Raw genomic sequence first — 25,263 nt, forward strand, 5'->3', positions numbered from 1 at the left:
TCGTGGTGATTAAGCAAATTCAGGTTTTGGCTGGAAAACAGCAAAAAAAAAAAGGTTGAAAATCATGATTCTCTGATCAAAGGATGCTGCAACTGGTTGTACATGTGAGTCACTTGCCAAGTGCCTGAATTATGATCACATGACTGCACTGGTGGTACAAGTCATACATGTGAATACTGGTCATAAGTTACTTTTTCCAAGGCCATTGAAACTTAAAACACTCATTAAACAAATAGTCGTAATGCAAGGACTATCTGTAGTAAAACACACTATGCTACATATACATCTGAAAGAATGAATCCTAACTTCTAACAAATAGTAGAGAGATTAGTACTCTTAGCATCTCAGCTAAGATACTTGGGATATATTAAATTATCTGTTTTTCATAGCGGTCTTTTCCCATGTGACCTGCATTTTTGTCAGCACTGATGGAGCATAGCTGGAAGACTAGAAGATTATTAAAAAATATTATGGCAGTTGTAGTAAAGAAACGTGCAAGAACATGGGTTGAGAATCATCTTCCCAGTTATCTTAAAAGGAGTTGCCCACTGAATACTTTTGAAGAGACCTGTCTTCAACCTCTCTAGGTTTGTAATTTCTGTTTGCGCTTGCTAATGTTTTCTTTTCAGACAAAATCCTTGAGGCTGGCCTGCAGTTCAGAGTACACTTTATGGAAAGATTTTATAGATCTATTTCCTCATAACTTCAGTCTGGCAATGAGACCAAAATTGTTCTGGCTCTCAAATTGGATGACTTAGTCTTAGAACTGAAGACATTGCTTAGCATAAAGAGTAATGTTAAGTTTTTTACCGTAATGTAAGAACATGTTGTAAATAATGTTAACATAAAGTGCACATGAAACAGATCTTAAGCCAACAAATATTTTAAAAATTAACTATTTCAGTTACAGTCATCATTAACATCTTTCACTGATTTGGTTTCTGACTTTTGTACTTGCTCTTTAGCTCCATGAATTACTCATAAATTGCATACATTAGATGTGATCAGACATCATTTTAATAGTTAATGGTTAGTTAATAGTTTAGCATGTAGAGAATGAGCTGCAGCAAGCATCAGAACTGGGTATTGCCCTTCCTTTTTATCCTTAGGTGTGGCTGAGAATATTCTTGAGAATTTCAGGGTCAAACACAGCCAAACTCTGAATAATATTTACTATGACTTGTATAAAGAAGAAACTTTATTACTCGTGACTTGAAGTTGGTGAAGGGAAAAAACATGTTTTGTTTGTTGTAAACACTGTGGCAAAACTATGGATTGGAATGCCAACCTGTTCACAGTAAGCAATTAAAGGTCTATAGTGGCTGCATTGTTTCTTTGGGAAAACTTGCCAGGTGCAAAGAATCAGAACCACACATTCCAGTTAAGAAACTTTATTGCTTTATTGCTTATAGAATAAAGAATGTATTCAATTAATGGACAGCACCAAATTGGCATTAGATAACTCAATAGAATTCAAAGGAGGCTGGACTTCGATCACTTGTGGTGACATAGTGACTCTAGTCTGATTCCTCTCTTGACTCCACCCATGGGATCTGCCTTTTCTTCTCCTACAACTATTATTAGCTTATACTTTTTTTACCCAATAACAGTCTCTGTATTCTTTCGTATGCTGCTGTAAAATAAAATAAGTACATATTTTTATGTAGCTAGCAGCATCTGGTAGGAATTTGGTGTGTTAGTGTATCTTTCGAAGTCTGGATAATTCAAGTGGAGGTGATATATGCTCCAATGATAGAGTGAAAACCTTGATAATTCTTCAACTTTCATAACAAGTGCAAAGTATCCATGGTAGTCTACAGTGTGAAGTGCACAAGCTAAGGGATGTTTTGCTTAAATTTTCTTAACTCATGTGGGAAAGGACAAAAGAGTTCCATTTGTCCCCTTATATTTCATTGCAAACCATTCATCCCTTTGAAATCTAATGGAAATAATAAACCTTTATTGTCAAAGTACAACATGTGTACATTGAGATTAGCTGAGCCTCCCCCCCCCCGTGCTCTATCCCCCCAACATACCGTGACAACAAACCCTCCATCCTACCACACCATGTGAACCAACTACACCACACACCGGCCTCCCAAGTCAATTCTGCATATGGTTTGTAATGCTTCAGTTTATATCCTGTGGTGCATTTTTGGAAGTTCATGTACTCACTTCACCAAATTTACAGTCTGCTTTTAAAAAGTTAATCAAGTCTCTGAGGCAAATGGTAAGATGGGGAAAGAGTGAAAAATTCACATCCTGCTGGTCATTCCTTACTTTTACGTTTGTAACTTTCAAATAAGAAGCAGAATTTGTCAGTAAACTGTGGATAGCCTCTAAGTCACTGGCCTGCGTCCCTCACATTCCTTTTCAACTGCTCCTTGGTGCTTCTATAGGTCTTATTGGGTTGGAAATCGCTGTCTTCCTTCCGTTGATTCTCAGATTAAAGGCTTTGTTTTCATGTGTGCATGTGTTTCCTTAAAAAAACATTTATTTGACAGAGATAACTGATGTGGTAGTGGCCCCAGCAGAGGATGGACCTTGAAGAATGAGGGTTTCTGAATGGGTGGACCTCAGCAAAGGCAGAGCAATCAGAATTCAAGGGAAGTTATAAAATTTGGTGTGGATGAGCGATGTCAGCACTGCTGGTTTTCTTCTCTGAATATTCCCCCTTCTCTTCTGCATCTACTGCTGCCCGCTTAGCCAATGAAGAGAAGACTAATGACGCTGAACAATCTTGCAGGTGTTCTTTTGGTGCAGGTGCTGATGAAAATTGGGCAGTTTCTGGGAAAAATGAGTGAGGGATTTCCCCAACCCTTTGAGTGGTTGACTCTTATAATGTGCTGCCTCAATCACTATCAAGCTTTAATGGCTATCTGGATTAAAATATATTGGATTATAACTCCCAAAATTCCCAGACAGCTTGGTCAGCAGCAGCAGACTGGGGGAGTCCAGAACAAGGCACACATGGATCAATTCTGGACATTTTAATTTAGAAATCTGGACAACGTTTTAATTTCCCTGTTTAAGCATTGTGAAATGAATCTTGAAGGGTTTTTTTTAAACCACTGGCTTCATTTAACTCTCCTTCATCCTTTCACTTTTATTGGGTCACTTAGTCATTTTAAATATGTTACATAGTTCAGTGGGTCCTTTTAACATTTAAGTAAAATGGTGTATTAATTGGCACAACGTGCTAACCTGTTTCACAAATATTTTGAGCAGTTGCCAGCAATTCATTAGTATACGAAGGTAAAATAAACTAGGCAGTTTACAGTTTATATACAACAAAGATAAATTTAGGGAATGTTAAAAAAGGAACACATTCCCCAAAGTATGGTACTCCATAGAACTTAATTCTGATCCATAGAATTTAACGTATGATGAAAGTCAACCTTTTAAAGGCCGAAAAGGCATGGTAACTCATACTTCAGGAACACAGCAATACAGATGGTCCTCAATTTACAACAGTTCATTTAGTGACCATTCAAAGTTACAACAGCACTGAAAAAAGTGACTTAGGACCATTTTTCACATTTATGACCTTTGCTGTATCCCCACGGTCAGGCAATCAAAATTCAGATGCTTAGCAACGGACTCATATTTATGACAGTTGCAGTGTCTCGGGGTCATGTGATCCCCTTTTACAATTTTCTGACAAGCGAAGTCAATGGGAAAGCCAGATTCACCTCACAAGGTAAAAGTAAAGGTTCCCCCGCACATGCGTGCTAGTCATTTCCAACTCTAGGGGCCGGTGCTCATCTCCGTTTCAAAGCCGAAGAGACAGCGCTTGTCCGAGGATGTCTCCGTGGTCATGTGACTGGCATGACTAGACGCCAAAGGCACACGGAACACTGTTACCTTCCCACCGTAGTGGTCCCTATTTTTCTACTTGCATTTTTACGTGCTTTCAAACTACTAGGTTGGCAGAAGCTGGGACGGGTAACAGGCGCTCACTCTGTTATGCGGCACTCGGGATTTGACCCACCTAACTGCCGACCTTCTGATCGACAAGCTCAGCGTCCTAACCCACTGAGCCACCGCGTCCCTTTCACCTCACAAACATGTTACTAATTTAACCACTGCAAGGATCCACTTAAACAAAGGTGGCAAGAAAAGCCGTAAAGTTGAGCAAAACTCACTTAACCACTGTCTCGCTTTGCAACAGAAATTTTGGGCTCAATGGTCCCAAGTCGAGGATTATCTGGTATTCTCTCATTAGTGCTGCGGAAGCTGGGTGTTTGCAAGTTAGCATGTTACTAATGATGTGCCACCTAACATTGACAACCTAACTAATGCTGTCTTGTTTGTTGCTAATAGAAAAACTTTAATCAGAGATTTAAGTCCACGGTGAACAAAACTTGAAAAGCTCTGTAACCCTAACCTTAACATAAGCTTATGCAGCCTACAAAGTTGTGGCATGTTTCCCCTCCTCCGGAGATCAGCTGCCAAAGGGCATTTATTGTACTGTAAGGTGGTTTTTTTATTTTTTTATTTTAATTCCATTTATATCCCACCCTTCTCCGAAGACTCAGGGCAGCTTACAAGCTTAGCAGTAGCCTTCATTCTATTTATTAGGGCTTTCACACACACCCCAAGCGGCATTATTACAAAGTCATCTTAATTGCCCCCAACAATCTGGGTCCTCATTTTACCTACCTCAGAAGGATGGAAGGCTGAGTCAACCTTGAGCCTGGTGGGATGCGAACCTGCACTAATTGCAGGCAGCTGGTGTTACTTAAGGAGGCATTAGCCCACTGCTTCACCAAGGCTTTGTGGGTATATCCTTGGTGCTTTGCTTGCTTTTTGCTTTTTTTTTCTTCTGAAAATGTAAATATTTGAGAAAGATTACTGCTACTGCACAAACGACGGGGTAGAATTGTACGTGAATGAACAGTTGAAAGAGAGACACTATGAAAGTACTTTGGTTCAGCTACGTTCTGCAGCCAGTATGCGATATTGAAGGGAGAATGCCTATGGATTTATGCAGTATATCACTTTTGGAAAAACGTAAATATTTTATTTACTGTATTTATTAAAGTTTTACACCATTCATCTCACCTAAGTGGCTCCAGGTAGGTTATAACAACTCTGAAAAAGAGAGTCCGTTTCGTAGAAACACACAGATTACTGTGTTCTGCATATCCACATCACTTTATAGAAATGATAGAACATCAAAATAATAATTAATGATTGCTATTTATTGATTTTAGGTCAATTGGCATTTCCTAACCTATCCCCATTTGTTAAAAATTAGGGTCCAAAGGTAAGAAATAAAAAAAAATGAAATCAAAGGAAGGGGGATTGGATAGAATTGAAAAAAGAGAAAGAAAGAAAAAGGAATAGAAGAAACAGAAATGGCTAATATATAGTGTTCTGTAAAAGTAAAAAGTTGAGGTTGTAGTGTTGTTATCTTCTACTGTACTGAAGAGAGTTGGAAGGGTGACTTTTCTTTCCTTTTCCCTCTTTACACCATTTTTTTTTCTTTTTCCCTGCCCCCGTTTTCTAATACTTTTTTAAATTTCTCTTTATATTTTATGCTTTGATTTAAAAAAGGTAAAGGTTCCCCCGCACATGCATGCTAGTTGTTTCCGACTCTAGGGGCTGGTGCTCATCTCCGTTTCAAAGCTGAAGAGCCAGCGCTTGTCTGAGGACGTCTCCGTGGTCATGTGGCCGGCATGACTAGACGCCAAAGGCGCACGGAACGCTGTTACCTTCCCACCGTAGTGGTCCCTATTTTTCTATTTGCATTTTTACGTGCTTTCGAACTGCTGGGTTGGCAGAAGCTGGGACGTGTAACAGGCGCTCACTCTGTTACGCGGCACTCGGGATTTGACCCGCCAAACTGCCGACCTTCTGATCGACAAGCTCAGCGTCCTAACCCACTGATAAACTAATAAAAATGTATTTTTTTTAAAAAAAGAAAGACCATGAATGCAGGTTCCTCATTCTATAAACCTAGCAGGAAGGAAAAAAATTAATAAACAGTTATTTCAGTTCAGGGAGATGCTTTTGGTTAGATAAAGGATTCTCTCATTAAGTGATGTTTCTGCTTCTATGGTTAAACTATTTTGTTTGAGGGGGTGGGACCATTTTCACACTGTTGTGTGTGAAATAACACTTTTTTTTAACCAATATACTTTCTCAAGGCAATATAAGTAGGGACAATGACTACCCGATTCAATATATTTGTCTGCTTTGTTACATATAAAAGTTTCCCATCTCATCCCTATGGGTGGTCTCTTGTGTTTCTCAATATCAGGTCCTCTAGTAGAGACCTGGAAGTTTGAGGGTCTTGCGCAATATCTTTGCAGTTCCTAGCACTGCACTCGTCCGAGCAAAGTATAATGTTATTCCTGGGATTTGTCAGAGACACTTCCCTAGCTTAGGAGTCAGCAGCCCCAAGTATTTCTACTACCACTGGATCCACTTTGGCCTTTACATCCTCTTGAGTTTGTCCTTCAGGCCCTGGTGCTTCCCCAGCTTCACGTACTCCTTCTTCCTTATGTTGTTGTTCAGCCCAGGATCAACATGTCAGGAGTTCAAGTTGATTACTTTATTGCAGTATTACCTATAGTACAGGAATTCGTGCTTGTCTTCCCTTGGGAACAGATATATCAATGCCTCATGGAGTTTAGGAGAGGTTTAGTCCTGGATCTCTTGCAGCTGTGCAATGATTCAAGGCTAGTTCCCCACCTTTTACTTCTCCCTGCCTAGCTTGGGTATTCCCAAACATTACCTCTTTCGCTGCAACAATCCCTTCCATCTTCCATGTCATCTTCATTGTCTGAGTTCTCATATGACCTTGGGAGAGGTGGGACCGATGCCACTTCAAAGGGGTCCCCTGCCCAGATCTCTGAAGAATCTTCCTTGCCAGGTGGTGCATCTTGCAAAACATTTAGATAGAGAATTCCTCCTCATTTTTTTTAAAATCCCATTTATATCCCGCCCTTCTCCGAAGACTCAGGGCAGCTTACAATCTAAGAAGCACAAATCAATGTGCTTAGCAATAGCCTTCATTCTATGTATATGCCTGCTTATTAGGGCTTTCGGGGGGCCCCAAGCGGCATTTTTACAAAGTCAGCTTATTGCCCCCAACAATCTGGGTCCTCATTTTACCTACCTTGGAAGGATGGAAGGCTGAGTCAACCTTGAGCCTGGTGGGACTCGAACCTGCACTAATTGCAGGCAGCTGGTGTTACTTAAGGAGGCATTAGTCCACTGCTCCACCAAGGCTCTTTTTCCTTCAGGAAGGTTGAGCCTCGTCAGCTACAGTGCTTCAAGGCTAACACCCCGCTTGATTCCTCCTCCCTGACTAGCTGGGCATTTCCCAATATTTGCTTTCACTTGGCATCATTACATCTATCATCCCTGCTGTTCTGGTGCCTGGCTGCCTGGACCTGGATGTCTCATAGCCCTGTTATTCTCCATGACCTTCTGTAGAATCTCCCATCTGGACCTAGGAGGGTCTAGCCCAGGGGTCCTCAACCCCCAGTCCATTGACCGGCACCAGGCCACAGCATGCCATAAACTGGCCCGCGCAAATAAGCAAAACCTGATCCGTGGGTGCAGGCAGTATATGAAACCATGCCCCCTCTGGTCTGCAGAAAACCTCTCCATGGAACCGTCCCTGGTGCTCAAAAGGTTGGGAACCTCTGGTCTAGCCCATACACTGTGCAAATATTCCTCTATACCAGGTGGCCCGTGGGCCTGATGCATCACATACAGGCCACAGCCACCCTGGCTCTGCAAAGGCAGAAAACATTGCAATACATCACATGAAGGGATCGAGTTTGACACCTGTGCTCTACACTATGAAGGCTAGTTGATTGTGTCATTCAATGTATGCTGTTTCTGCTTGCATCACAACCTGTTATTATTTGTTAAACTTTGTCTGAGGCTACTCTGCATAGTATGCACCTAATATGGTAGACCTCTGTTTTTCTGGATCTGGTGTTAGCAGCACAATAACAGGCACTACCACACACCCCCAAACAGTCACACACATACCCACAGACACACCTGTTCCTAATACATTTCTTGGGTTCGATGCTTAAAATTCCTATTCGGGAGATGAGTCTGTGATAAACAAAAAAAATTACATTTGAGAACAGCATCCTGCCAACATGTGTACATTTCTTGGTCTTCTTTAAATAAATCCAATCACTATGTTTACGTTTCATGTTGAAGCAAAACTTGTGATATATACAGATAAATCTTGCACAGACACATTCCAAACATATGTGTATAAATTGATATCTTCAGGAAGCGGCAAGGCAACTTGAGGTTTTCTCATTTAGCTGCTCTCCAAAATCTTTAGAGGTTGTTCCTTTATGACTTATTAAAGCTTTGCAGTTGGAATACCTGGATTTTGAAATCATGGACTACTGCTGGTTACTATTCTAACTCTTAAAATGCTTTTACTCTGTAATGTGCTGAATTACAGAAAATTTTACTGAATTACTGAGTCCATCCTCCCTTTGTATTTTTTTTAAAAATTAATAAGATTCTGTTAGACTTACTGATTGTTTTTGGTCAATACGGTGGTCTGAAGAATCAATGTATTGGAGATGGGATTTGAGTGATGTGCCATTACTGCAGGCATCCACAAGAAAAGGCAATTTCTAAAAACAGGAGGAATAGCTTAGGCCTGTTTAACAAAAACGTTCTGATGTCTGATGATGTAAAACTAGTGAAACTCTCCTTCCTTCCTTCCTTCCTTCCTTCCTTCCTTCCTTCCTTCCTTCCTTCCTTCCTTCCTTCCTTCCTCCATCCCATCCCATCCCATCCCATCCCATCCCATATCTATCTATCTAGATTAGCCAGATTCACTTAACAGCTGTGTTACTAACTTAACAATTGTAGCAACTGCACCAAGAAAGGTAATAAAATGGGGCAAAACTCACACAACAACTGTCTTGCTTAGCAACTGAAAAATTGGGCTCAATTGTGGTCATAGGTCTAGGACAGGGGTAGGCAACCTCGGCTCTTTTATGACTCATGGACTTCAACTCCCAGAATTCCTGAGTCAGCTGACTCAGGAATTCTGGGAGTTGAAGTCCATGAGTCATAAAAGAGCTGAGGTTGCCTACCCCTGGTCTAGGACTACCTGTACTTGAGGAAAAATAGGCAAGTGTCTTCTCAAGTCTTCCCACCTCGGGCAACTATTGAGATAACTTCTCCTCCTCCTTCCTTCTATACCACTCTTTTTCCCCAAGACCCCAAGATACATCATTACATTTTTTAGGGTATCTGATTAAAGAATGTGATGGACAATCCTGCTGCCGCCACCATTTTATGTTAAACACATTTTCATAGTTATGGAGCTCCTCGGGCTGCTCATATTGTCTGATCTGAAAAACCAAAGGGAAAATGTCCCTTATCGTGTCTTCTGTGAGATACAACTGAGGCACTAAAAGGCAGGGAGGCATCAATCTGCTGCAGAGATGATGGTTCAGTGAAAGTTAACATATTTGCATAGAATCCATAGTCAGTAAGTGCAAATAAATATTCCACATTTTTTATGAAAAAAAATTATGAAATTTTCTTTCATAAGGTACACAGTAAGAAACATGTCTTTGAATTTCAATTTCTTAATCATGTTATAAATCACCCTGTACACAAGCTGAAGAAATAATTAATAATATTATCTTGGAAAGTGGAAGACAATCAACACTGAAAGCATCTGAACCTCAAAATGTTCTAGAACAATGGTAGAGCATTCCCTGAGTAGTCCTTATTATTTTCCTGGCCAGTCTTATTTCCAGTGAAGAATTTGAACTGAGATGAGCAAGTGGTTTGTTTAGTCTGGGTCAAGATAGTTCATTAACTGTCGTGGTCCCAAAGTCTTTTAGGCTAAGAATTAATGGTCTGAATTTGTCAAACCATCATAAGTATATCTTCTACTAATGATCAACAAAGGGACGCGGTGGCTCAGTGGGTTAGGATGCTGAACTTGTTGATTGGAAGGTCAGCAGTTTGGCGGGTTGAATCCCGAGTGCCGCGTAGCAGAGTGAGCGCCTGTTACTCGTCCCAGCTTCTGCCCACCTAGCAGTTCGAAAGCATGTAAAAATGCAAGTAGAAAAATAGGAACCACTACGGTGGGAAGGTAACAGCGTTCCGTGCGCCTTTGGCGTCTAGTCATGCCGGCCACATGACCACGGAGATGTCCTCGGACAAGCGCTGGCTCTTCGGCTATGAAACGGAGATGAGCACCGGCCCCTAGAGTTGGAAACGACTAGCACGCATGTGCGGGGGAACCTTTACCTTTACCTTTAATGATCAACAATATTCTAGGCCAACTGAATTTGAGTAGACAACTTAAAGACAGGGTCACTTCATGTACTTTTCAGTGTAGTAATCAAGTCTAGGTATTGCTAAACTATGCAAAGCTGGGACACTGACAGTTCAATTTCCTGCCATTGTCAAATGTAACCCTGAATTCAAGAGCATGCCACTTGTGAACATGATTCCTCCCAGGCAATATTTTCTATATAAAACAACTTTTTACTATAGTGCAGAGGTCCCAACCTTTTGGGCACCAGAGACCAGTTCCATGGAGAGAGATTTTTCCGCGGACCTGAGGGTGGGTAGTTTTGTGTACTGCCTGCATCCCATGGATGGGGCTTTGCTTGTTTGTGCGGACCAGTTGCTGGCATGCTGCGGCCCGGTACTGGTCCATGGACCGGGGATTGGGGACCCTTGCTCTAGCGTGTCACCTTCCTGAGTATTTTCTCTTTTCTGGTTTAATTTTCAGTTTATTAGTCCTCAGCTAGTCCAACAGCACCTCTAGAGATCAATTCAGAATTGCTTCTGTTCCTTTGGTTTCAGATAAAAGGGGACAAAAATAGAGCTTGTTATTTGCATGTTGATTAAGAGCCCTGTTTAAAATTGCACAGGGCACTGTACATTCATGGCCAAATTGTCAGCACTAAGGGTGCGTGCTATTGTGAAGCAAATTATTTGTCCTGCCTGAGCACACACAGCCCACCCAATCCCACCTCCCACCCTCCTCTCTGTTTTGGGAAAAACAGTCATCGCTTTTGAGAACCGAGAAACTTTTGCTAATAATTTACTGAAGTTTTTTTTTATATATATATAAAATATATATACGTCTGTTTCCTTTTTGTCTTCAGAGATACTAAATGTAGCATGTCAGGTGAAGAATGGATTCATCAAAGGATTCTTTTTGCAGCACAATAAGTATTTTTGTTGGCATTAATACGGCTTATTGAGTTTGACCCTGCACCCTTATACTGTAGTGGTAATCCAGCCTCAGTACTTTTTAATGTTCAAGCCAACAATTACATAGCTTACAGCAGCCTATCCTTACAACTGTGGCTCTTAAAAAAGAATTGGTTGTTGTTCAAGCAACTCTCTGGTGTTTAAAGGATTTAAAGAACGAGACCATTTTAATTTGTGTCCAGCTGAAACTTGGCACATGTTTTTTTTTCAGTTTGGAGAAAGATTTATTTATTTTTAAAATGGTTTAAATTGGCTAAACCATTTCCTAGGTCTGGAGTTGTTAAAAAGGTTTTAAAAGAGAGAGAGAGAGAAATCTGAAACATGTTACAGGATTTTTAAAAAATACAACTAACATTGGCATTTTATAAGCACTTTGATTAAATGCAGGTCAGTGCTACTGAGTATGGAAAAAGAAATAAAACCAAAATAAGTAACAGCAAAAAAAAAAAGCATTTTCTGAACACAATAGCATCACAAGCAAAATAATTACTGGCACGATCCAGACCAAAGTAACAGTTGCACCCTGTTTATATCATTGGGGAAAATAGTATATACTTAAACTATTCAGCCATTTGGGAGTGGGCATTGACAATCTTCACTTTGATATTTAGCTATGATAGTATGTCATTTCAAATACAGGTAGTCATTGTCTTACAACCATTCGTTTAGTGACTATTTGAAGTTACCGTCACTGAAAAAGTGACATATGACTGTCTTTCACACTTACAAGCATTGCAGCATCCCTGTGGTCACATGATCAAAGTTTAAACACTTAGCAACTGGCATGTACTTACGACAGTTGCAGCATCCAGGAGTCATGTGATCACCTTTTGTGATCTTCAAGACAAGCAAAGTCAAAGGGGAAGCCATTCACACTTAACAACTTTGGCAAGAAAGACCGATACCGAGCCGTGGCATGCCAGCAACCAGTCTGCACAAACAAGCAAAGACCCATCCATGGGATGCAGGCAGCACACAAAACCACACACTCTCCAGTCCGTGGAAAAACCTTTCTCCACGGAACCGGTCCCTGGTGCCCAAAAGGTTGGGGACCTCTGCCCTAAAATCTATCAGGATGTATCTATTAGATTAGAAGGTTACAACTAGTCTGGCAAGATTCCACCTATTAGGTGTAAACAAGTGAAGAAGTGCATTCAAGTTCGTTTCACCATGTCATCTTTGGGCTTGAGCCTGACATAAGCTTTCTTTCCACTTTTTTCAACATTTCCTTCTCATCCACAGAAGACAATTATGAAACAGAGTGCAGGGGTTCAGTCTGAACCTGCAAGTTTCTGTCCCGGTTCAGACATCTTCAGTCTACAAGCCAAATCTGGAGACCGCACATACACAGAGTCACTTGAGTTCCATACCGTATATAACATGTAGCATAATTTGACTTTTATGCTATTTCCAAAGATGGCTTTAATTGTGCCATCAGCCTGTGCAATGTATAAAAATTATATGCGGAGGTCTAGATGCCCACATTTTTCTGTTTCTTATCCTTCCATCTCTTTTCTCTTTCTGTAGAATAACTTTAAGGAATCAAAGATCCAAGAAGCTGCACAATGCCTTTCCTATTTCTAACATTGTCTATTCAGAAATATTTTCTTCTAGTTTAAATCAATTGTGATGCAGAATTTCAAACCATGTATTTTGGTTGCTTCTTTACAGGCAACAAGTTGCCATAATTGAATCACGTGCTTTAAAAATCTTTCCATTTTAGACAAAGAAAACAGCCTATTTGCCTCTAAGAGCACCTTATGCTACACATGAAGTGCTGTGACTATTATTTTATTGCGCTTTATTACATCATAAAGTTTTATATCTCTCTAATGATCCTACAGGAGGTTTAATTGTTTATAGCAACATCTTAATTAAGTAAAGTTCACCAGGTTAAACAGAATACAAATTGAAAATGTTAAAAGTGAAACAAACTCCACCACTGGGCTGAAATGTAACACCATTAAATTAAAGCAGAAGTACTTGATTACAAGGAATAAAAATGTCACATTCTCTTCTGAGGATATACCAGTTTGGGTAAGTTTTCCTTTGCATTTCGGTTCTTTGCAGCTGAAAACTGCTGGATAGAAGGTGGGGAGGGGGAGAAGGCTTGGCTACATTTGTAATATTTTTTACTAAAGAATATATTCCAGGTTTAGCTGAACAGACCCCTTAAGTTTTCTTAATTATCCTATTCCCATTTGGGCTTCAGAAATAGGAAATGTACTCTGGATTGTACCCTTAACAATGCTAAAGATTTCTCTAATTACAGTCTAATTGACTGCACTCAAATTTGCTGGAGTATATTTAATCTGGAGCTGAAATGTGAAACGGTCACAGTAGATGAACTTTATGACAATCACTCACAAGTGTCCTGTTTAGTTGCAGGGCACAAAGGAAAGGTGATTAAAAAGGATAATCATGACCTGAGTATTGGCATATTGTATGGACTTTATAATAGCATGACGAGTGTCAGTTATGAGGAGGTGCTTGTAAAACTACCTTAATTAACTTATATTCTTCTAATTGGAATGCTTGAAAATCATTATTGATTTATCCAGCAGGGCACACTGGATAGAACAGGTTGTAAGTATGATGTATACTCAAGCAGCACGGACAAAGGAAATCAACATTAGTTACTTCCAAAGGGCTGTTTCAGAAGCGCATGCATTTATTTTGTATTTTTGTGGGCTTTTCTGTTCAAGAGAACATTACCCTTCACAAGCAATAAGGTTCTAGACAGTGGGGGTAATTTCAGAGTAATATAGTACAGGTAGTCCTCAATTTACAACAGTTCATTTAGTGTCCGTCGAAAGGTACAGCAACATGGAAAGAAGTGACTTATGATCTGTTTTTCATACGACCGTTGCAGCATCCCCTTGGTCCCATGATCAAAATTCAGATGCTTGGCAATTGGTTCATATTTGTGACGGTTGCAGTTTCCTGGGATCACGTGATCCCCTTTTGAGACCTTCTGATATGCAAAGTCAAAGGGCAAGCCAGATTCACTTAACATCTGTGTTACTAATTTAACAACTGCACTGATTTACTTAACAGCCGTGGTAAGAAAAGTCATAAAATGAGGCAAAGCTCTCTTTAACAAAATGTCTCACTTAGTGATATAAATTTTGAGCTCCATTGTGGTCATACGTTGGGTACTACCTGTAGAGGGGGGAAAAACAGATCCAATTGGACAATAATGTATGTGTTATTCTTGAGAATTGAGGTCTGCTTTGGCATTTTCACATGGCAAATAGGTAAACTTTGATTTTTTTTAAAAAAAATTGATCGTATCATCTTCTACCAGGTATTTTGGAATTTCTTTCATTGGATGATGATGGTGGCTGTTGTTATTAAAAAGCGTTTTTGGCTATGGTAACAACCTTCAGATGCAGACACCTTGAAATGCAGATGCAGGGCAAGGACAGGTAATCTTCGACTTATGACCACAATTGAGCCCAAAATTCATGTTGCTAAGTGAGAAATTTGTTAAGTGAGCTTTAGTTCTTAAGTGAATCTGGCTTCCTCCTTGTCTTTGCTTGTCAAAAAGTTGCAAAAGGGAATCACATGACCCTGGGACTCTACCAGTTGCCAAGTGTCCAAATTTTGATCACATGACCATGGAGATGCTGCAATGGTCAAAAGTGTGAAAAATGGTCATAAGCCACTTTTTTCAGTGCCATTGTAACTTCAGTTACTAAATGAACTGTTGTAAGTCAAGGACTACCTGTAAGTTACAGATCTTTCTCAAAACAATTGAAAGAAGAATGGGGTAACTAAGGTCCTACAAAGAGTATGAATTGAAGAAAAAAAACACGTTGACTGAATTTTATCAAAAGTATAGGGAGGTGCATATATATCTTTATATTGAAAATTAATATATTGAAACAATGCATTAATTTTCCAGTGAAATATTTAGTCTTCCCAAGAACTCTTTGTTAGGAAAGATGGTAAAAAAATCAAGAAAAATACTGGTATGAAAAACAGAAAAATGTGATCAGTATTTAAGTTAGGATTGTAACAAGAATTATCTACATAAAATGAAATCAGTCAGGTAGAAGAATATTGTATGGTTGCAACAGAAACTCTCCCCAAACTAGAAAATACTTGCTTTTAATTTTTGGAATATATAACGAGAGTATAAAAGTAAAAACTGCTTGCATCTTTAGCAACATGCACTGATTCCATGATAAATGGAAAACAATTGGTAAAATTAATAGATAATATATTAATAATAGATAATATATCTAATTGTTGAACAATGGCCTAAAATGTGCCATATGGTTGCTGAATGATGCTTCCCAAAGCTCTCACATAATTCCCACATTCAAACAATTTTACAGGTTGCTAATTGTTTTCTGAACTCAGTTCAAGTTAGTCCCCTACTTTAAAGATTAACGAGCATCTTCTGTGAGTTCTGGTGTGGCTATGTTTAACATTTGTATTTAATTATACTTTCTCTGTGATGGGGCCCATATTTGTGGAGTTGTTACCAGCACCATCCCTGTCACCATTTAGGAAGGAGCTTAAAAACGTATTTGTTCATCTAGGTCTATTTGTTGCTTTAAATTGTATTTTAAACCCTTTAAATTGTATTGCTTAAAATGTTTAATATTTGCTTTAATTGTAGTTCTCCTATTTTATCACTGTTTCTGTAAATCATCTGAGCAATTAAGAGAGTGGATAGCATGCAAGTACAACAAACAAGCAAACAAACATATATTCTGTGCAAAAGGCTTGTATTCAACAAAGTAGTGAGCTTCTTAAGTTTTGTATATTTCATAATTCTACCAATTGATTTATTCCACATGCCAACATTTTAAGGAGAATTAAGATCTTCCTTCCTTCCTTCCTTCCTTCCTTCCTTCCTTCCTTCCTTCCTTCCTTCCTTCCTTCCTTCCTTCCTTCCTTCTTCGAAAGGAAAGGAAAGGAAAGGAAAGGAAAGGAAAGGAAAGGAAAGGAAAGGAAAGGAAAGGAAAGGTTCTTAGCTTGCAGATATTGATGAGAAAATAAGTTTTCCCAACAAGCCAATGGCCATTTCAGGTCCCTTAGAAAAAAGGAAAGCAAAGAAAGGCACCTAGGGTATTCCTTTCTGGTTATTTCCTTTAAGCATTGGCAGAAACACTGACAAGCAGTTCTTCATATTTTATTATGTTCTTGTCTGGCAGAATCTCTGTCAGGCAAAAACCTTGTCAGCGGAAAACCTGTCGTAGGATCAGAGGAGACAAAAACAGGTGTCACACAGACAGTCAAAACTGAAAAGAAAAAAAGATTAGGCTAAAGAGAAAGAGGCAGACAATTACATTAATGCCACTGCTTTTATCTCATAGATGTGTGTTATTATCTCGGGGTGCTGAGTGCGCAATTGCCTCAAAGAAAAGTAGACAGGAGACAAGGGAAACTTGATAGTTATTAACTGAAGAGGCAGTGTGTCAAACCTGGATGAAGTTCAAAGTTTTACAGAGGGATGAAAAAATGCAGAAGCAAGCATCATATGTGAACGAACTGTGGTTCTGCTTTCGGCTACATAAATCAGTAGCCGTCTAATTTTTTTATTTTTGGAATCAGATCATACAAGTAGAAATTAATGAAAGCTTTATTTACAGTTTTAAAATAATCTTTTCTGTTTAGTGTAAATTCAGTAGATTTATGAGTGCAGCTCTTTTTAGTTTACCTAAGTGAACAACTAGGAACTTCCAGACAGGTGTTTAATAGTTAAGCGGGGTTCAGATTACTGTTTGTGCATATATATTTTTTGCTACATTTGAGCAAACTGTACATAGCAACATATCTTCATTATGATCAATGTTCCAGAAAAAATGAATATATTAATATAAAAATTAGGGAAGCAGTTCACCAACTGAAGCCAAACAACATTTTGCCACAGAACTGGTAATGCTAACATTAAAATTAAAAAGGAAGTAAAAAGTTTATATAGGTAAGGTAAAGGTAAAGGTTCCCCCGCACATGCGTGCTAGTCGTTTCCGACTCTAGGGGCTGGTGCTCATCTCCGTTTCAAAGCTGAAGAGCCAGCGCTTGTCCGAGGACGTCTCCGTGGTCATGTGGCCGGCATAACTAGACACCAAAAGGCACACTGAACGCTGTTACTTTCCCACCGTAGTGATCCCTATTTTACTACTTGCATTTTTACGTGCTTTCGAACTGCTAGGTTGGCAGAAGCTGGGACAAGTAACAGGCGCTCACTCTGTTACGTGGCACTCGGGATTCGACCCGCCAAACTGCTGACCTTCTGATCGACAAGCTCAGCATCCTAACCCACTGAGCCACCACGTCCCTAAAGTTTATATAACAAGGGTCTATTAACCTGGATAGTATTGCAAAAGAGAAGAAGTAAGAGAAATACTTATGTCCCTGTAAAAATGGTAGTACTGCCATATCTTAATGTTTCATCAGTTTTCCTACTAAGCAGACTTCCCAAAATTTCTAGATCCAAGTGATTTTATTTATTTATTTATAATGAGACTTGTATGCCGCCCTATCTCCCGAAGGACTCAGGGCGGCTAACAACAATAAAATACAAATGAATACAAATATTAAAAAAGAGTTAAATTATGTCAAAGTCCCACTAAAACCAATAAAAAAATTTAAATCATAATTAAAAACCCCATTATCATCAGTCCAGGTTGGCCTGTTGGAAAAGATATGTCTTAAGGTCACGGTGAAAGGACCGAAGGTCTGGGGCCATCCGGAGCTCCTGGGGGAGTTGATTCCACCAAGCAGGTGCCCCAACAGAGAAGGCCCTCCCCCTGGGGGTCGCCAGCCAACATTGTCTGCCCGATGGCACCCTGAGGAGGCCCTCTCTGTGTGAACGCACAGGGCGATGGGAAAACGTTCCTGGCAGCAGACGGTCCTGCAAATATCCCGGGCCCAAGCCATGCTTTTGAGATGTGAAAGAAATTGAAAACATTGCTCGTGTATTGCACAAACTGAAAATGAGATCTTAAAAGTGCGATGTTTCTATATTTAATATTTCTCTATTCTTATTTTTACTACATTTTTAATAAGTAGAAGATTTGGCATCTCTTCAGCATATCCAGAAGGAGCTAAGAAAGAGACATGGGATGGGGCAGTTTTATCAGTAATAAACCTATAATATTCTCAAGGGCCAATTATAAACACATCTTGAGAGGTCTGCTAAATTTTGAAAACATTTATTATGGTTATTTGCAAGTTGCTCAAATATTAATAATTTTCTTTGCTTTTGTATTCAGTTAGTTAACATTCTGGCACCCTGCAACACCTACCAGGTCCCACATCCAACAGGGAATCACTGTTATCCCCCACCCCCCAAACCCTTGGCTCTGCTCATTGGTTTTCCTCAGTTGCCAGTCAGCAGCCTGTTCAACAGACTGAATCATGCACAGCAAAACTAGAAGTTGGATTTGTACATTTCATTGACATTGTTTATGTTCACGGTTTAACATGGAGGATGGAAGCAAGCCAATTAGCCATGATGATGATAATAAAAAGAAGGGATTATTCTGGGAGGTGTCACTACTGAGAACATCTTTCACAAAGATTTCTCAAAATCTAGAGTGAACCCTACATTTTCAATGGAAAATCTTTCAGTTCAAATGTCCATTTCACTGTTAATTGTAACAGTTGTCTTTGTGTAAACTGAGTGAACCAATTAGTGCTTTAAGAAGAGCTTAAAGTCTTCTCAGGTCTTCTCTGGAACTATCACATGATGTTGGAATCAAGTCTTCTATAAATGGCTTTAATAAATCCTTTATCATAATAAAGCATAATCAATTCTTTAGCCACCGAGGTAAAAAATCTCAGGGTTGGGGGGAGTGGGACAGGGGGATATTCTTATTTTTATTCCTTACTCATCTGCCATATAAAAATGTTGGGGCCATAGGATCCAGTGGAAATTAAAACAGCATCCCAGATTGGATTAGATTGGTTGATTGTTAATGTTACTGAATTTTAAGCTCACCATGTGCCTCTCAATGCTAACTTTCATGATCAACCACAACCTGTCTCAAGAATCACATTATATATTTGGACTAAACTCAGGCCATAATTCAATATATAGGCCATAATTCAATATATGCTCAGACTTTGTGGTACCCATTAAAAGACTCAGTGTGCAGTAGTTTGGGATCAACAAGAGGTCTTGCATAGCCACAGGTAAGTTTAACTGGTTAAAAAATATGTGAAATAGAAACTAGTGTTGTACTTTCTGGCACTTGATAAATTGAGTAAACCACTTGCCATTAGTTTAATGCACAGTGTGTATTTAACTTCTTTTGAATCATCCAAGGTCTCATAACCCCAGTAAAATATACATATAAAAACAGCTATTTCCCTTGCCTTCTTTCTTTCAGCAGTTTTAAAATTGGTGTGTTGTATAGTAACTGAAAAGTCCAAACCAGCCATGGGTATTAAATTTCAAGATTAACAAACAAATATGTTCACTTACATCTTATTCCAAAGATTTACATGTCCAATAATCACATTTGAATATTCTTTTATAATCTATTGCAGTTAGTTTATTACTTCCACCACCTTTATTTATTGATTTGATTTTTATTTTTTTTAAATCCCATTTATATCCCGCCCTTCTCCGAAGACTCAGGGCGGCTTACAATCTAAGAAGCACAAATCAATGTGCTTAGCAATAGCCTTCATTCTATCGCCCCCCCCCCCAAGCGGCATTATTACAAAGTCAGCTTATTGCCCCCAACAATCTGGGTCCTCATTTTACCTACCTCGGAAGGATGGAAGGCTGAGTCAACCTTGAGCCTGGTGGGACTCGAACCTGCACTAATTGCAGGCAGCTGGTGTTACTTAAGGAGGCATTAGCCCACTGTTCCACCAAGGCTCTTTGATGCTGTACAACTCCAAATGAATCTGAATAGCTCACAATACACCACAGCAATATAAAAAACAAAAAGAAAAAAACAGAACTAGTCTCAGTAAAAAAAAACACCAGGAAAACCCCCAAAAGTTCTACCAACAGCTAACATCCCCTTAGGGGTGCACTAACCATCCTGGCTCTATGGTTCCTCAGCAGAATGGGAGCCATCCAGATGTTAGGAGAACTTCATTCCAGAGTTCAGGTGCCATAACATAATTGAGGCAGTTCTATACCTGCTGTGTTTTAAGGAATTTGGCAGCCTAGTGATTTGTACGTATATATGGTCCTACGTTCAAAACACTTCACTGTGATCACAAGCCCTGAATGGCAAAATATTTGAAGACCAAAGAAAAGAAGCTACAGAAAGATTTCTAGGATGCTGAGCTGGCTAATACGAGATACTATAAAAATTTAAGCACCTTCTGAAATTTAAATTTATCATTGTTAATATAATGACACAGTACGGACATCTGTTTATGGGACTTTTTGTAAAGTGTAAAGAGAAAATTCGAAGTATCTTTAAATGCATCTGGTGAGTATCACTGATAAGCACCATCTTTAATCTGCTTCAGCTGTAAAGTCCATTTTAATGCCAAAATAAAATAAAATAAAATAAAATAAAAATATTCAGAACCTAGGAGCAACATCAAAATAAAATTTCTTAGTGTGATCTCAAGCAAAGCATCTTCTTGGTAGGTTCATGCAGAATATCCAGTATTTTAAATATTCAAGTTTCACCCTATGTAGGACTTTGTATATGTTACAACGATTAAACTGTGTCACAAAAGAGACTGCAAACTCTTGTAACAAAGTAGTTATATGCTTCATATAAACAGCAGTAGATAACAAATACTTTACAACGGCCGTTTTTCCAGGGACAGGCATGTTGGATATTAGTGCTCTTTTAAACTTTTTATGTCTCTTTAATTTACTCCCCATTTAGAGAAGGAAGAACAGATTGTAGAACTCATATACGTAAGGGAAGATTCACTTAACATTGTTGAGTAATCCCTGCCCTCTCCCCTTCTGTCCCCTTCCGCTCCCTCCCCTCCCCTTCCACTATTGCAACCATTTAGTGATGTAAGGATTTCACTTATATTTTCTTTCAATAATTTGATAAGCAAGGGTCAAGTGTCCACGCAAGATGACACAAATCTTTGGGGGGGGGGAAATCTGAAACATTTTAACTTTTTTATTTTAAAAATACTTCCTTTGTGCACTTAATATGGACTCACTTCCCACAAAATAAGCAGGACGCCACCCATATTTTCTGATTACATTAACATTATCTGAAAGAAACTGTAGAAGGAAATCCCATGTAGATCGGCATTTTAGTACTGCCATGCTGGGAACCTTTTAGAATAAGTATATATGTACAGTACGTGGGTATAAATAAAACATTCCATCAAAGTATATCTATTTTCTGTTACCTTTGGGTTTTTTCCCCTCTTGTGAACAAGTAGGAAAATCTAGGGTTATAAAACCTATACAAAGTATTATTTTGGAGGGGAGGTTGAGAAGAGTAGGATTTGTCTGTTCTGTACTTGACTCATTAGTCTTAATTAATAAACACTGGGAATTGGATGAAATATAAATGTAATAAATTATTGATTATTATTATCAGTTCTGTAGATATGCAAGTCCTTGTCCACTTCCAAAACTTGGGTGTCTGTCTAGGAGGGTTAAATTTGGGATTATCCTCAAGGCAAAAGTCTTGAAGAGGAGTAAAGATCAATTCAGAATTGGCTGAGTTACCATTTTTTAAATTAATCCCTTCTTGATTAAATTACTATTTACTTGGTGGCTACCAGCTTCTTTCCTCTTAAGAGAATTATACTAAATAGTACAAATTCTACTCTCAAAATAAAGCATAAAAATAGTAATGCTGTATCTGGAAAAGATAATCAAGCCACGAATGAGTGAACGCCTAGAGGCAAACAAAGTCATAACCAAAAGCCAACATGGGTTTATCAAAAGAGATCATGCCAGACAAATCTTATTGCATTCTTTGACAAAGTGACAAATTTAATGGACCAGAGGAATGCTGTGGATATAATTTACTACTTGATAAGATAGAAAAATGTGGATTAGACAGTATTACTACCAGATGGTTTTGTAACTGGCTGACCAACTGCATTCAATGTGTAGTCCTCAGTGGAACTGTATCTACATAGAGGGAAGCATGCAGTGGGGTATTGCAAGGCTCTGTTTTAGGCCCAGTATTCTTCAACATCTTTATCAATGATATGGATTAGGGGATATATGGGGAACTCACCAAATTTGCAGACTACACCAAGCTGGCAGGAATAGCCAACACTCAGGAAGATAGCTTAAAATACAGAAGGATCTTGACAGACTTGAACATTGGGCACTATCTATGAAATTCTACATTTAGACAAGAAAAAACCAATGCACAGTTATAATAGAGATGTACCTGGCTCAATAGTAGTAACCGTGAGAGGGATCATGGAGTCCTAGTGGACATCCACTTAAATATGAGCCAGCAGTGTGTTGCAGTGCCAAAAAAAGCCAACAACGCAGTTCTAAACTACATTAATAGAGGGATAAAATCAAGATCACATGAAGTGCTAATACCACTTTATAATGCCTTGGTAAGAGCACACTTGGAATAGTGCATCCAGTTTTGGTCACCATGATATAAAAAAGATGTTGAAACTCTAGAAAGAGTGTAGAAAAGAGCAACAAAGAGGATCAGGGGACTGGAGGCTAAAACATAAAAAGAACGGTTGCTGGAATTGGGTATGTCTAGTTTAATGAAAAGAAGGACAAGGGGTGACATGATAACAGTGTTCCAATATCTCAGGCGTTACCACAAAGAAGCTATTCTCCAAAGCAACTGAAGGCAGGACAAGAAGCAATGGATGAAAACTAATCAAGGAGAGAAGTAACCTAGAATTAAGGAGAAATATCCCGACAGAACAACTAATCAGTGGAAGTGAACCAGGATAGCGCAAAGTCCCCCACTCCCAACCCCTAAAGCTGCTCCAGAAGGATACCATGGTTGATGGTGTCAAGTTAAAATGAACTGAAAAAGGAACAGGGCTTTTTCCAACAATAATTGGAAAATTGTTTGATTTTATCTGCATACGTTCCTACATATTTTTTTTAATTAGGTGGTAAAGCTGCTTAAATATAGTGAGTTACTGCAAGGATAAATAGTTTTTAATGTTGTAGCAATTCCACAATTACACTGAAAGCACGGTACTCTCCTTGACTTGTTAGTGGCGGAGTTGGAAGTAAATCAAACAATTAATGGTATGTGTATTGATACCTCCTTTCGTATTTCTGCAGAGTGAATACTGTACTCTGTGAACAGACAGAGAACTTCAGTCCCCAAGCTTGCCAATCCCTTATCTTTTGTGAACTTTAAATTAATTTTAAAAAACCTATTTATTCAAGGTTGACTAAGCAGCTAACCTAGGAAAGATCAGACAAATCAGGAGCAAGAAATGAAATATGAGGAAACCAGAATTCTTTGACAAAGTGTCCCAGGGGGTTAGTGCGCTGAACGTAGCCAGTAGGGAAATGATAAGGGCATTTATACTGGGATAGAAGAAAGCAATTTATCAAGACAACATGAGCTCTCCAGTGACCACCCAGCAAAGAAGATACCAAAACGCATAAGGAAAAAGAGGACTCCCTGCAAGAGAATGTTTCAAGCTGACAAAATTGTATTTTTTTTTTAAAAAAAGGGTGCAATAAAGAAGTCCATTTTGTTAAACGTTACGCCTCATCAATAATTCTTTCGTCTTTCAGAATAAAAAACAAGAAACAGTTGAACTGATTTTGAAGTTATTTGAATGAAAAAGGGAGAAGGGAGCCAGTGAGATTATTGGGTGAAGTCTTTACATATTAAAAAATGTACTTCCAAACAGCAAAATGTGAAGTGAAAGTTAAAAGCTGACATTGTGTCATTTACATGGCTGTCTCTCAACAGTGTACATTGTATAAATAGATATTTTCCCTCTTCTAACCATGTTAAGGATAAAACTATTTAGAGAAACAGATAGTAAATTTACATACCCAATTATCTACCACACATAACACAACTCTGTTACTCTGTTACATACTTGTACATGTGTCATGGATAATTGGGTATGTATCTGTTTCTCTAAATACCTTTTTCCTTGACATGGATAGAAGAGCTATTAGCTATTCTGAGAGATCAACAGAATCAGTATTGGACAGCTATTTCTATCAGTGACCTTAAATGTGTAATTTGTGCACCTCATCTTCAGTTGTTATAATGTATTATGCTCTTTTAATGTAACCTACAGCTGTAGTTTGAACAGTGTAGGTCAGGGATAGGCAACCTTGACTCTTTTATGACTCTTGGACTTCAGCTCCCAGAAATCTTGAGCCAGCATGGCTCAGCTTGGAAACCTCTCCCTTTCCCCTCAGCATGGCTGGCTCAGGAATTCTGGGAGTTGAAGTCCACGAGTCATAAAAGAGCCAAGGTTGCCTACCCCTGGTGTAGGTTAATAACAGATTGAATTTAATGTACTGTTCTCATTTCACCACTTTCTGTCCTTGTTCCTTCTTTCAGCTTTGGACAAGCTTAGCACTCAGCATTTGTACCATCCAACTCAAGTGGAGATTGTACAATCCAATGTTGTGTTCGACATCAGCAGCTTGATGCTATACGGTACTCAGGCTGTGCCAGTGAGACTGAAGATTCTGCTTGACCGACTGTTCAGCGTCTTGAAACAGGAAGAAGTGCTGCACATCCTTCATGGCTTGGGGTGGACTCTTCGCGACTATGTTCGAGGTTACATCCTTCAGGTAGGAGGCCTGTTTGCGAACAGGTAGAGAGCCCCAGGATTCAAAAACCAAAACGAGGTATCATTCCTCGTGTTCATTGTCTCCCTTGTAATGTGTTAGGTATGTTGTATGTTACTGGAATTGAGGGGAAATACTGTTACCGAAATGTGATTTTTCCTGAGTACAGGTAGTCCTCGACTTACGACCATAATTGAGTCCAATGTTTCTGTTGCCAAGTGAGACAATTGTTGAGTGATTTTTGCACCATTTTACGACCTTTCTTGCCGTAGTGGTTAACTGAATTACTGGAGTTGTTGAGTTAGTAACGTGGTTGTTAAGTTGCAGGATCC

The 25,263-nt window shown here is 39.1% G+C and overlaps 1 protein-coding gene across 1 annotated transcript in view; it reads left to right on the forward strand.

Moving 5' to 3' along the window:
* The window catches only part of BNC2 (basonuclin zinc finger protein 2), a gene marked incomplete at its 5' end in the record, with an annotated part of 300,006 nt that overhangs the window by 146,232 nt on the left and 128,511 nt on the right, over positions 1–25,263 (forward strand). Inside the window, one exon of the mRNA XM_083351595.1 lies at positions 24,699–24,934. Coding sequence (XP_083207721.1) covers positions 24,699–24,934 — 236 coding nt within the window. The remainder of the gene's footprint in view (positions 1–24,698; positions 24,935–25,263) is intronic.

Source organism: Vipera ursinii, assembly GCF_947247035.1.
Source record: "Vipera ursinii genome assembly, chromosome: 2".
Taxonomy (NCBI): domain Eukaryota; kingdom Metazoa; phylum Chordata; class Lepidosauria; order Squamata; family Viperidae; genus Vipera; species Vipera ursinii.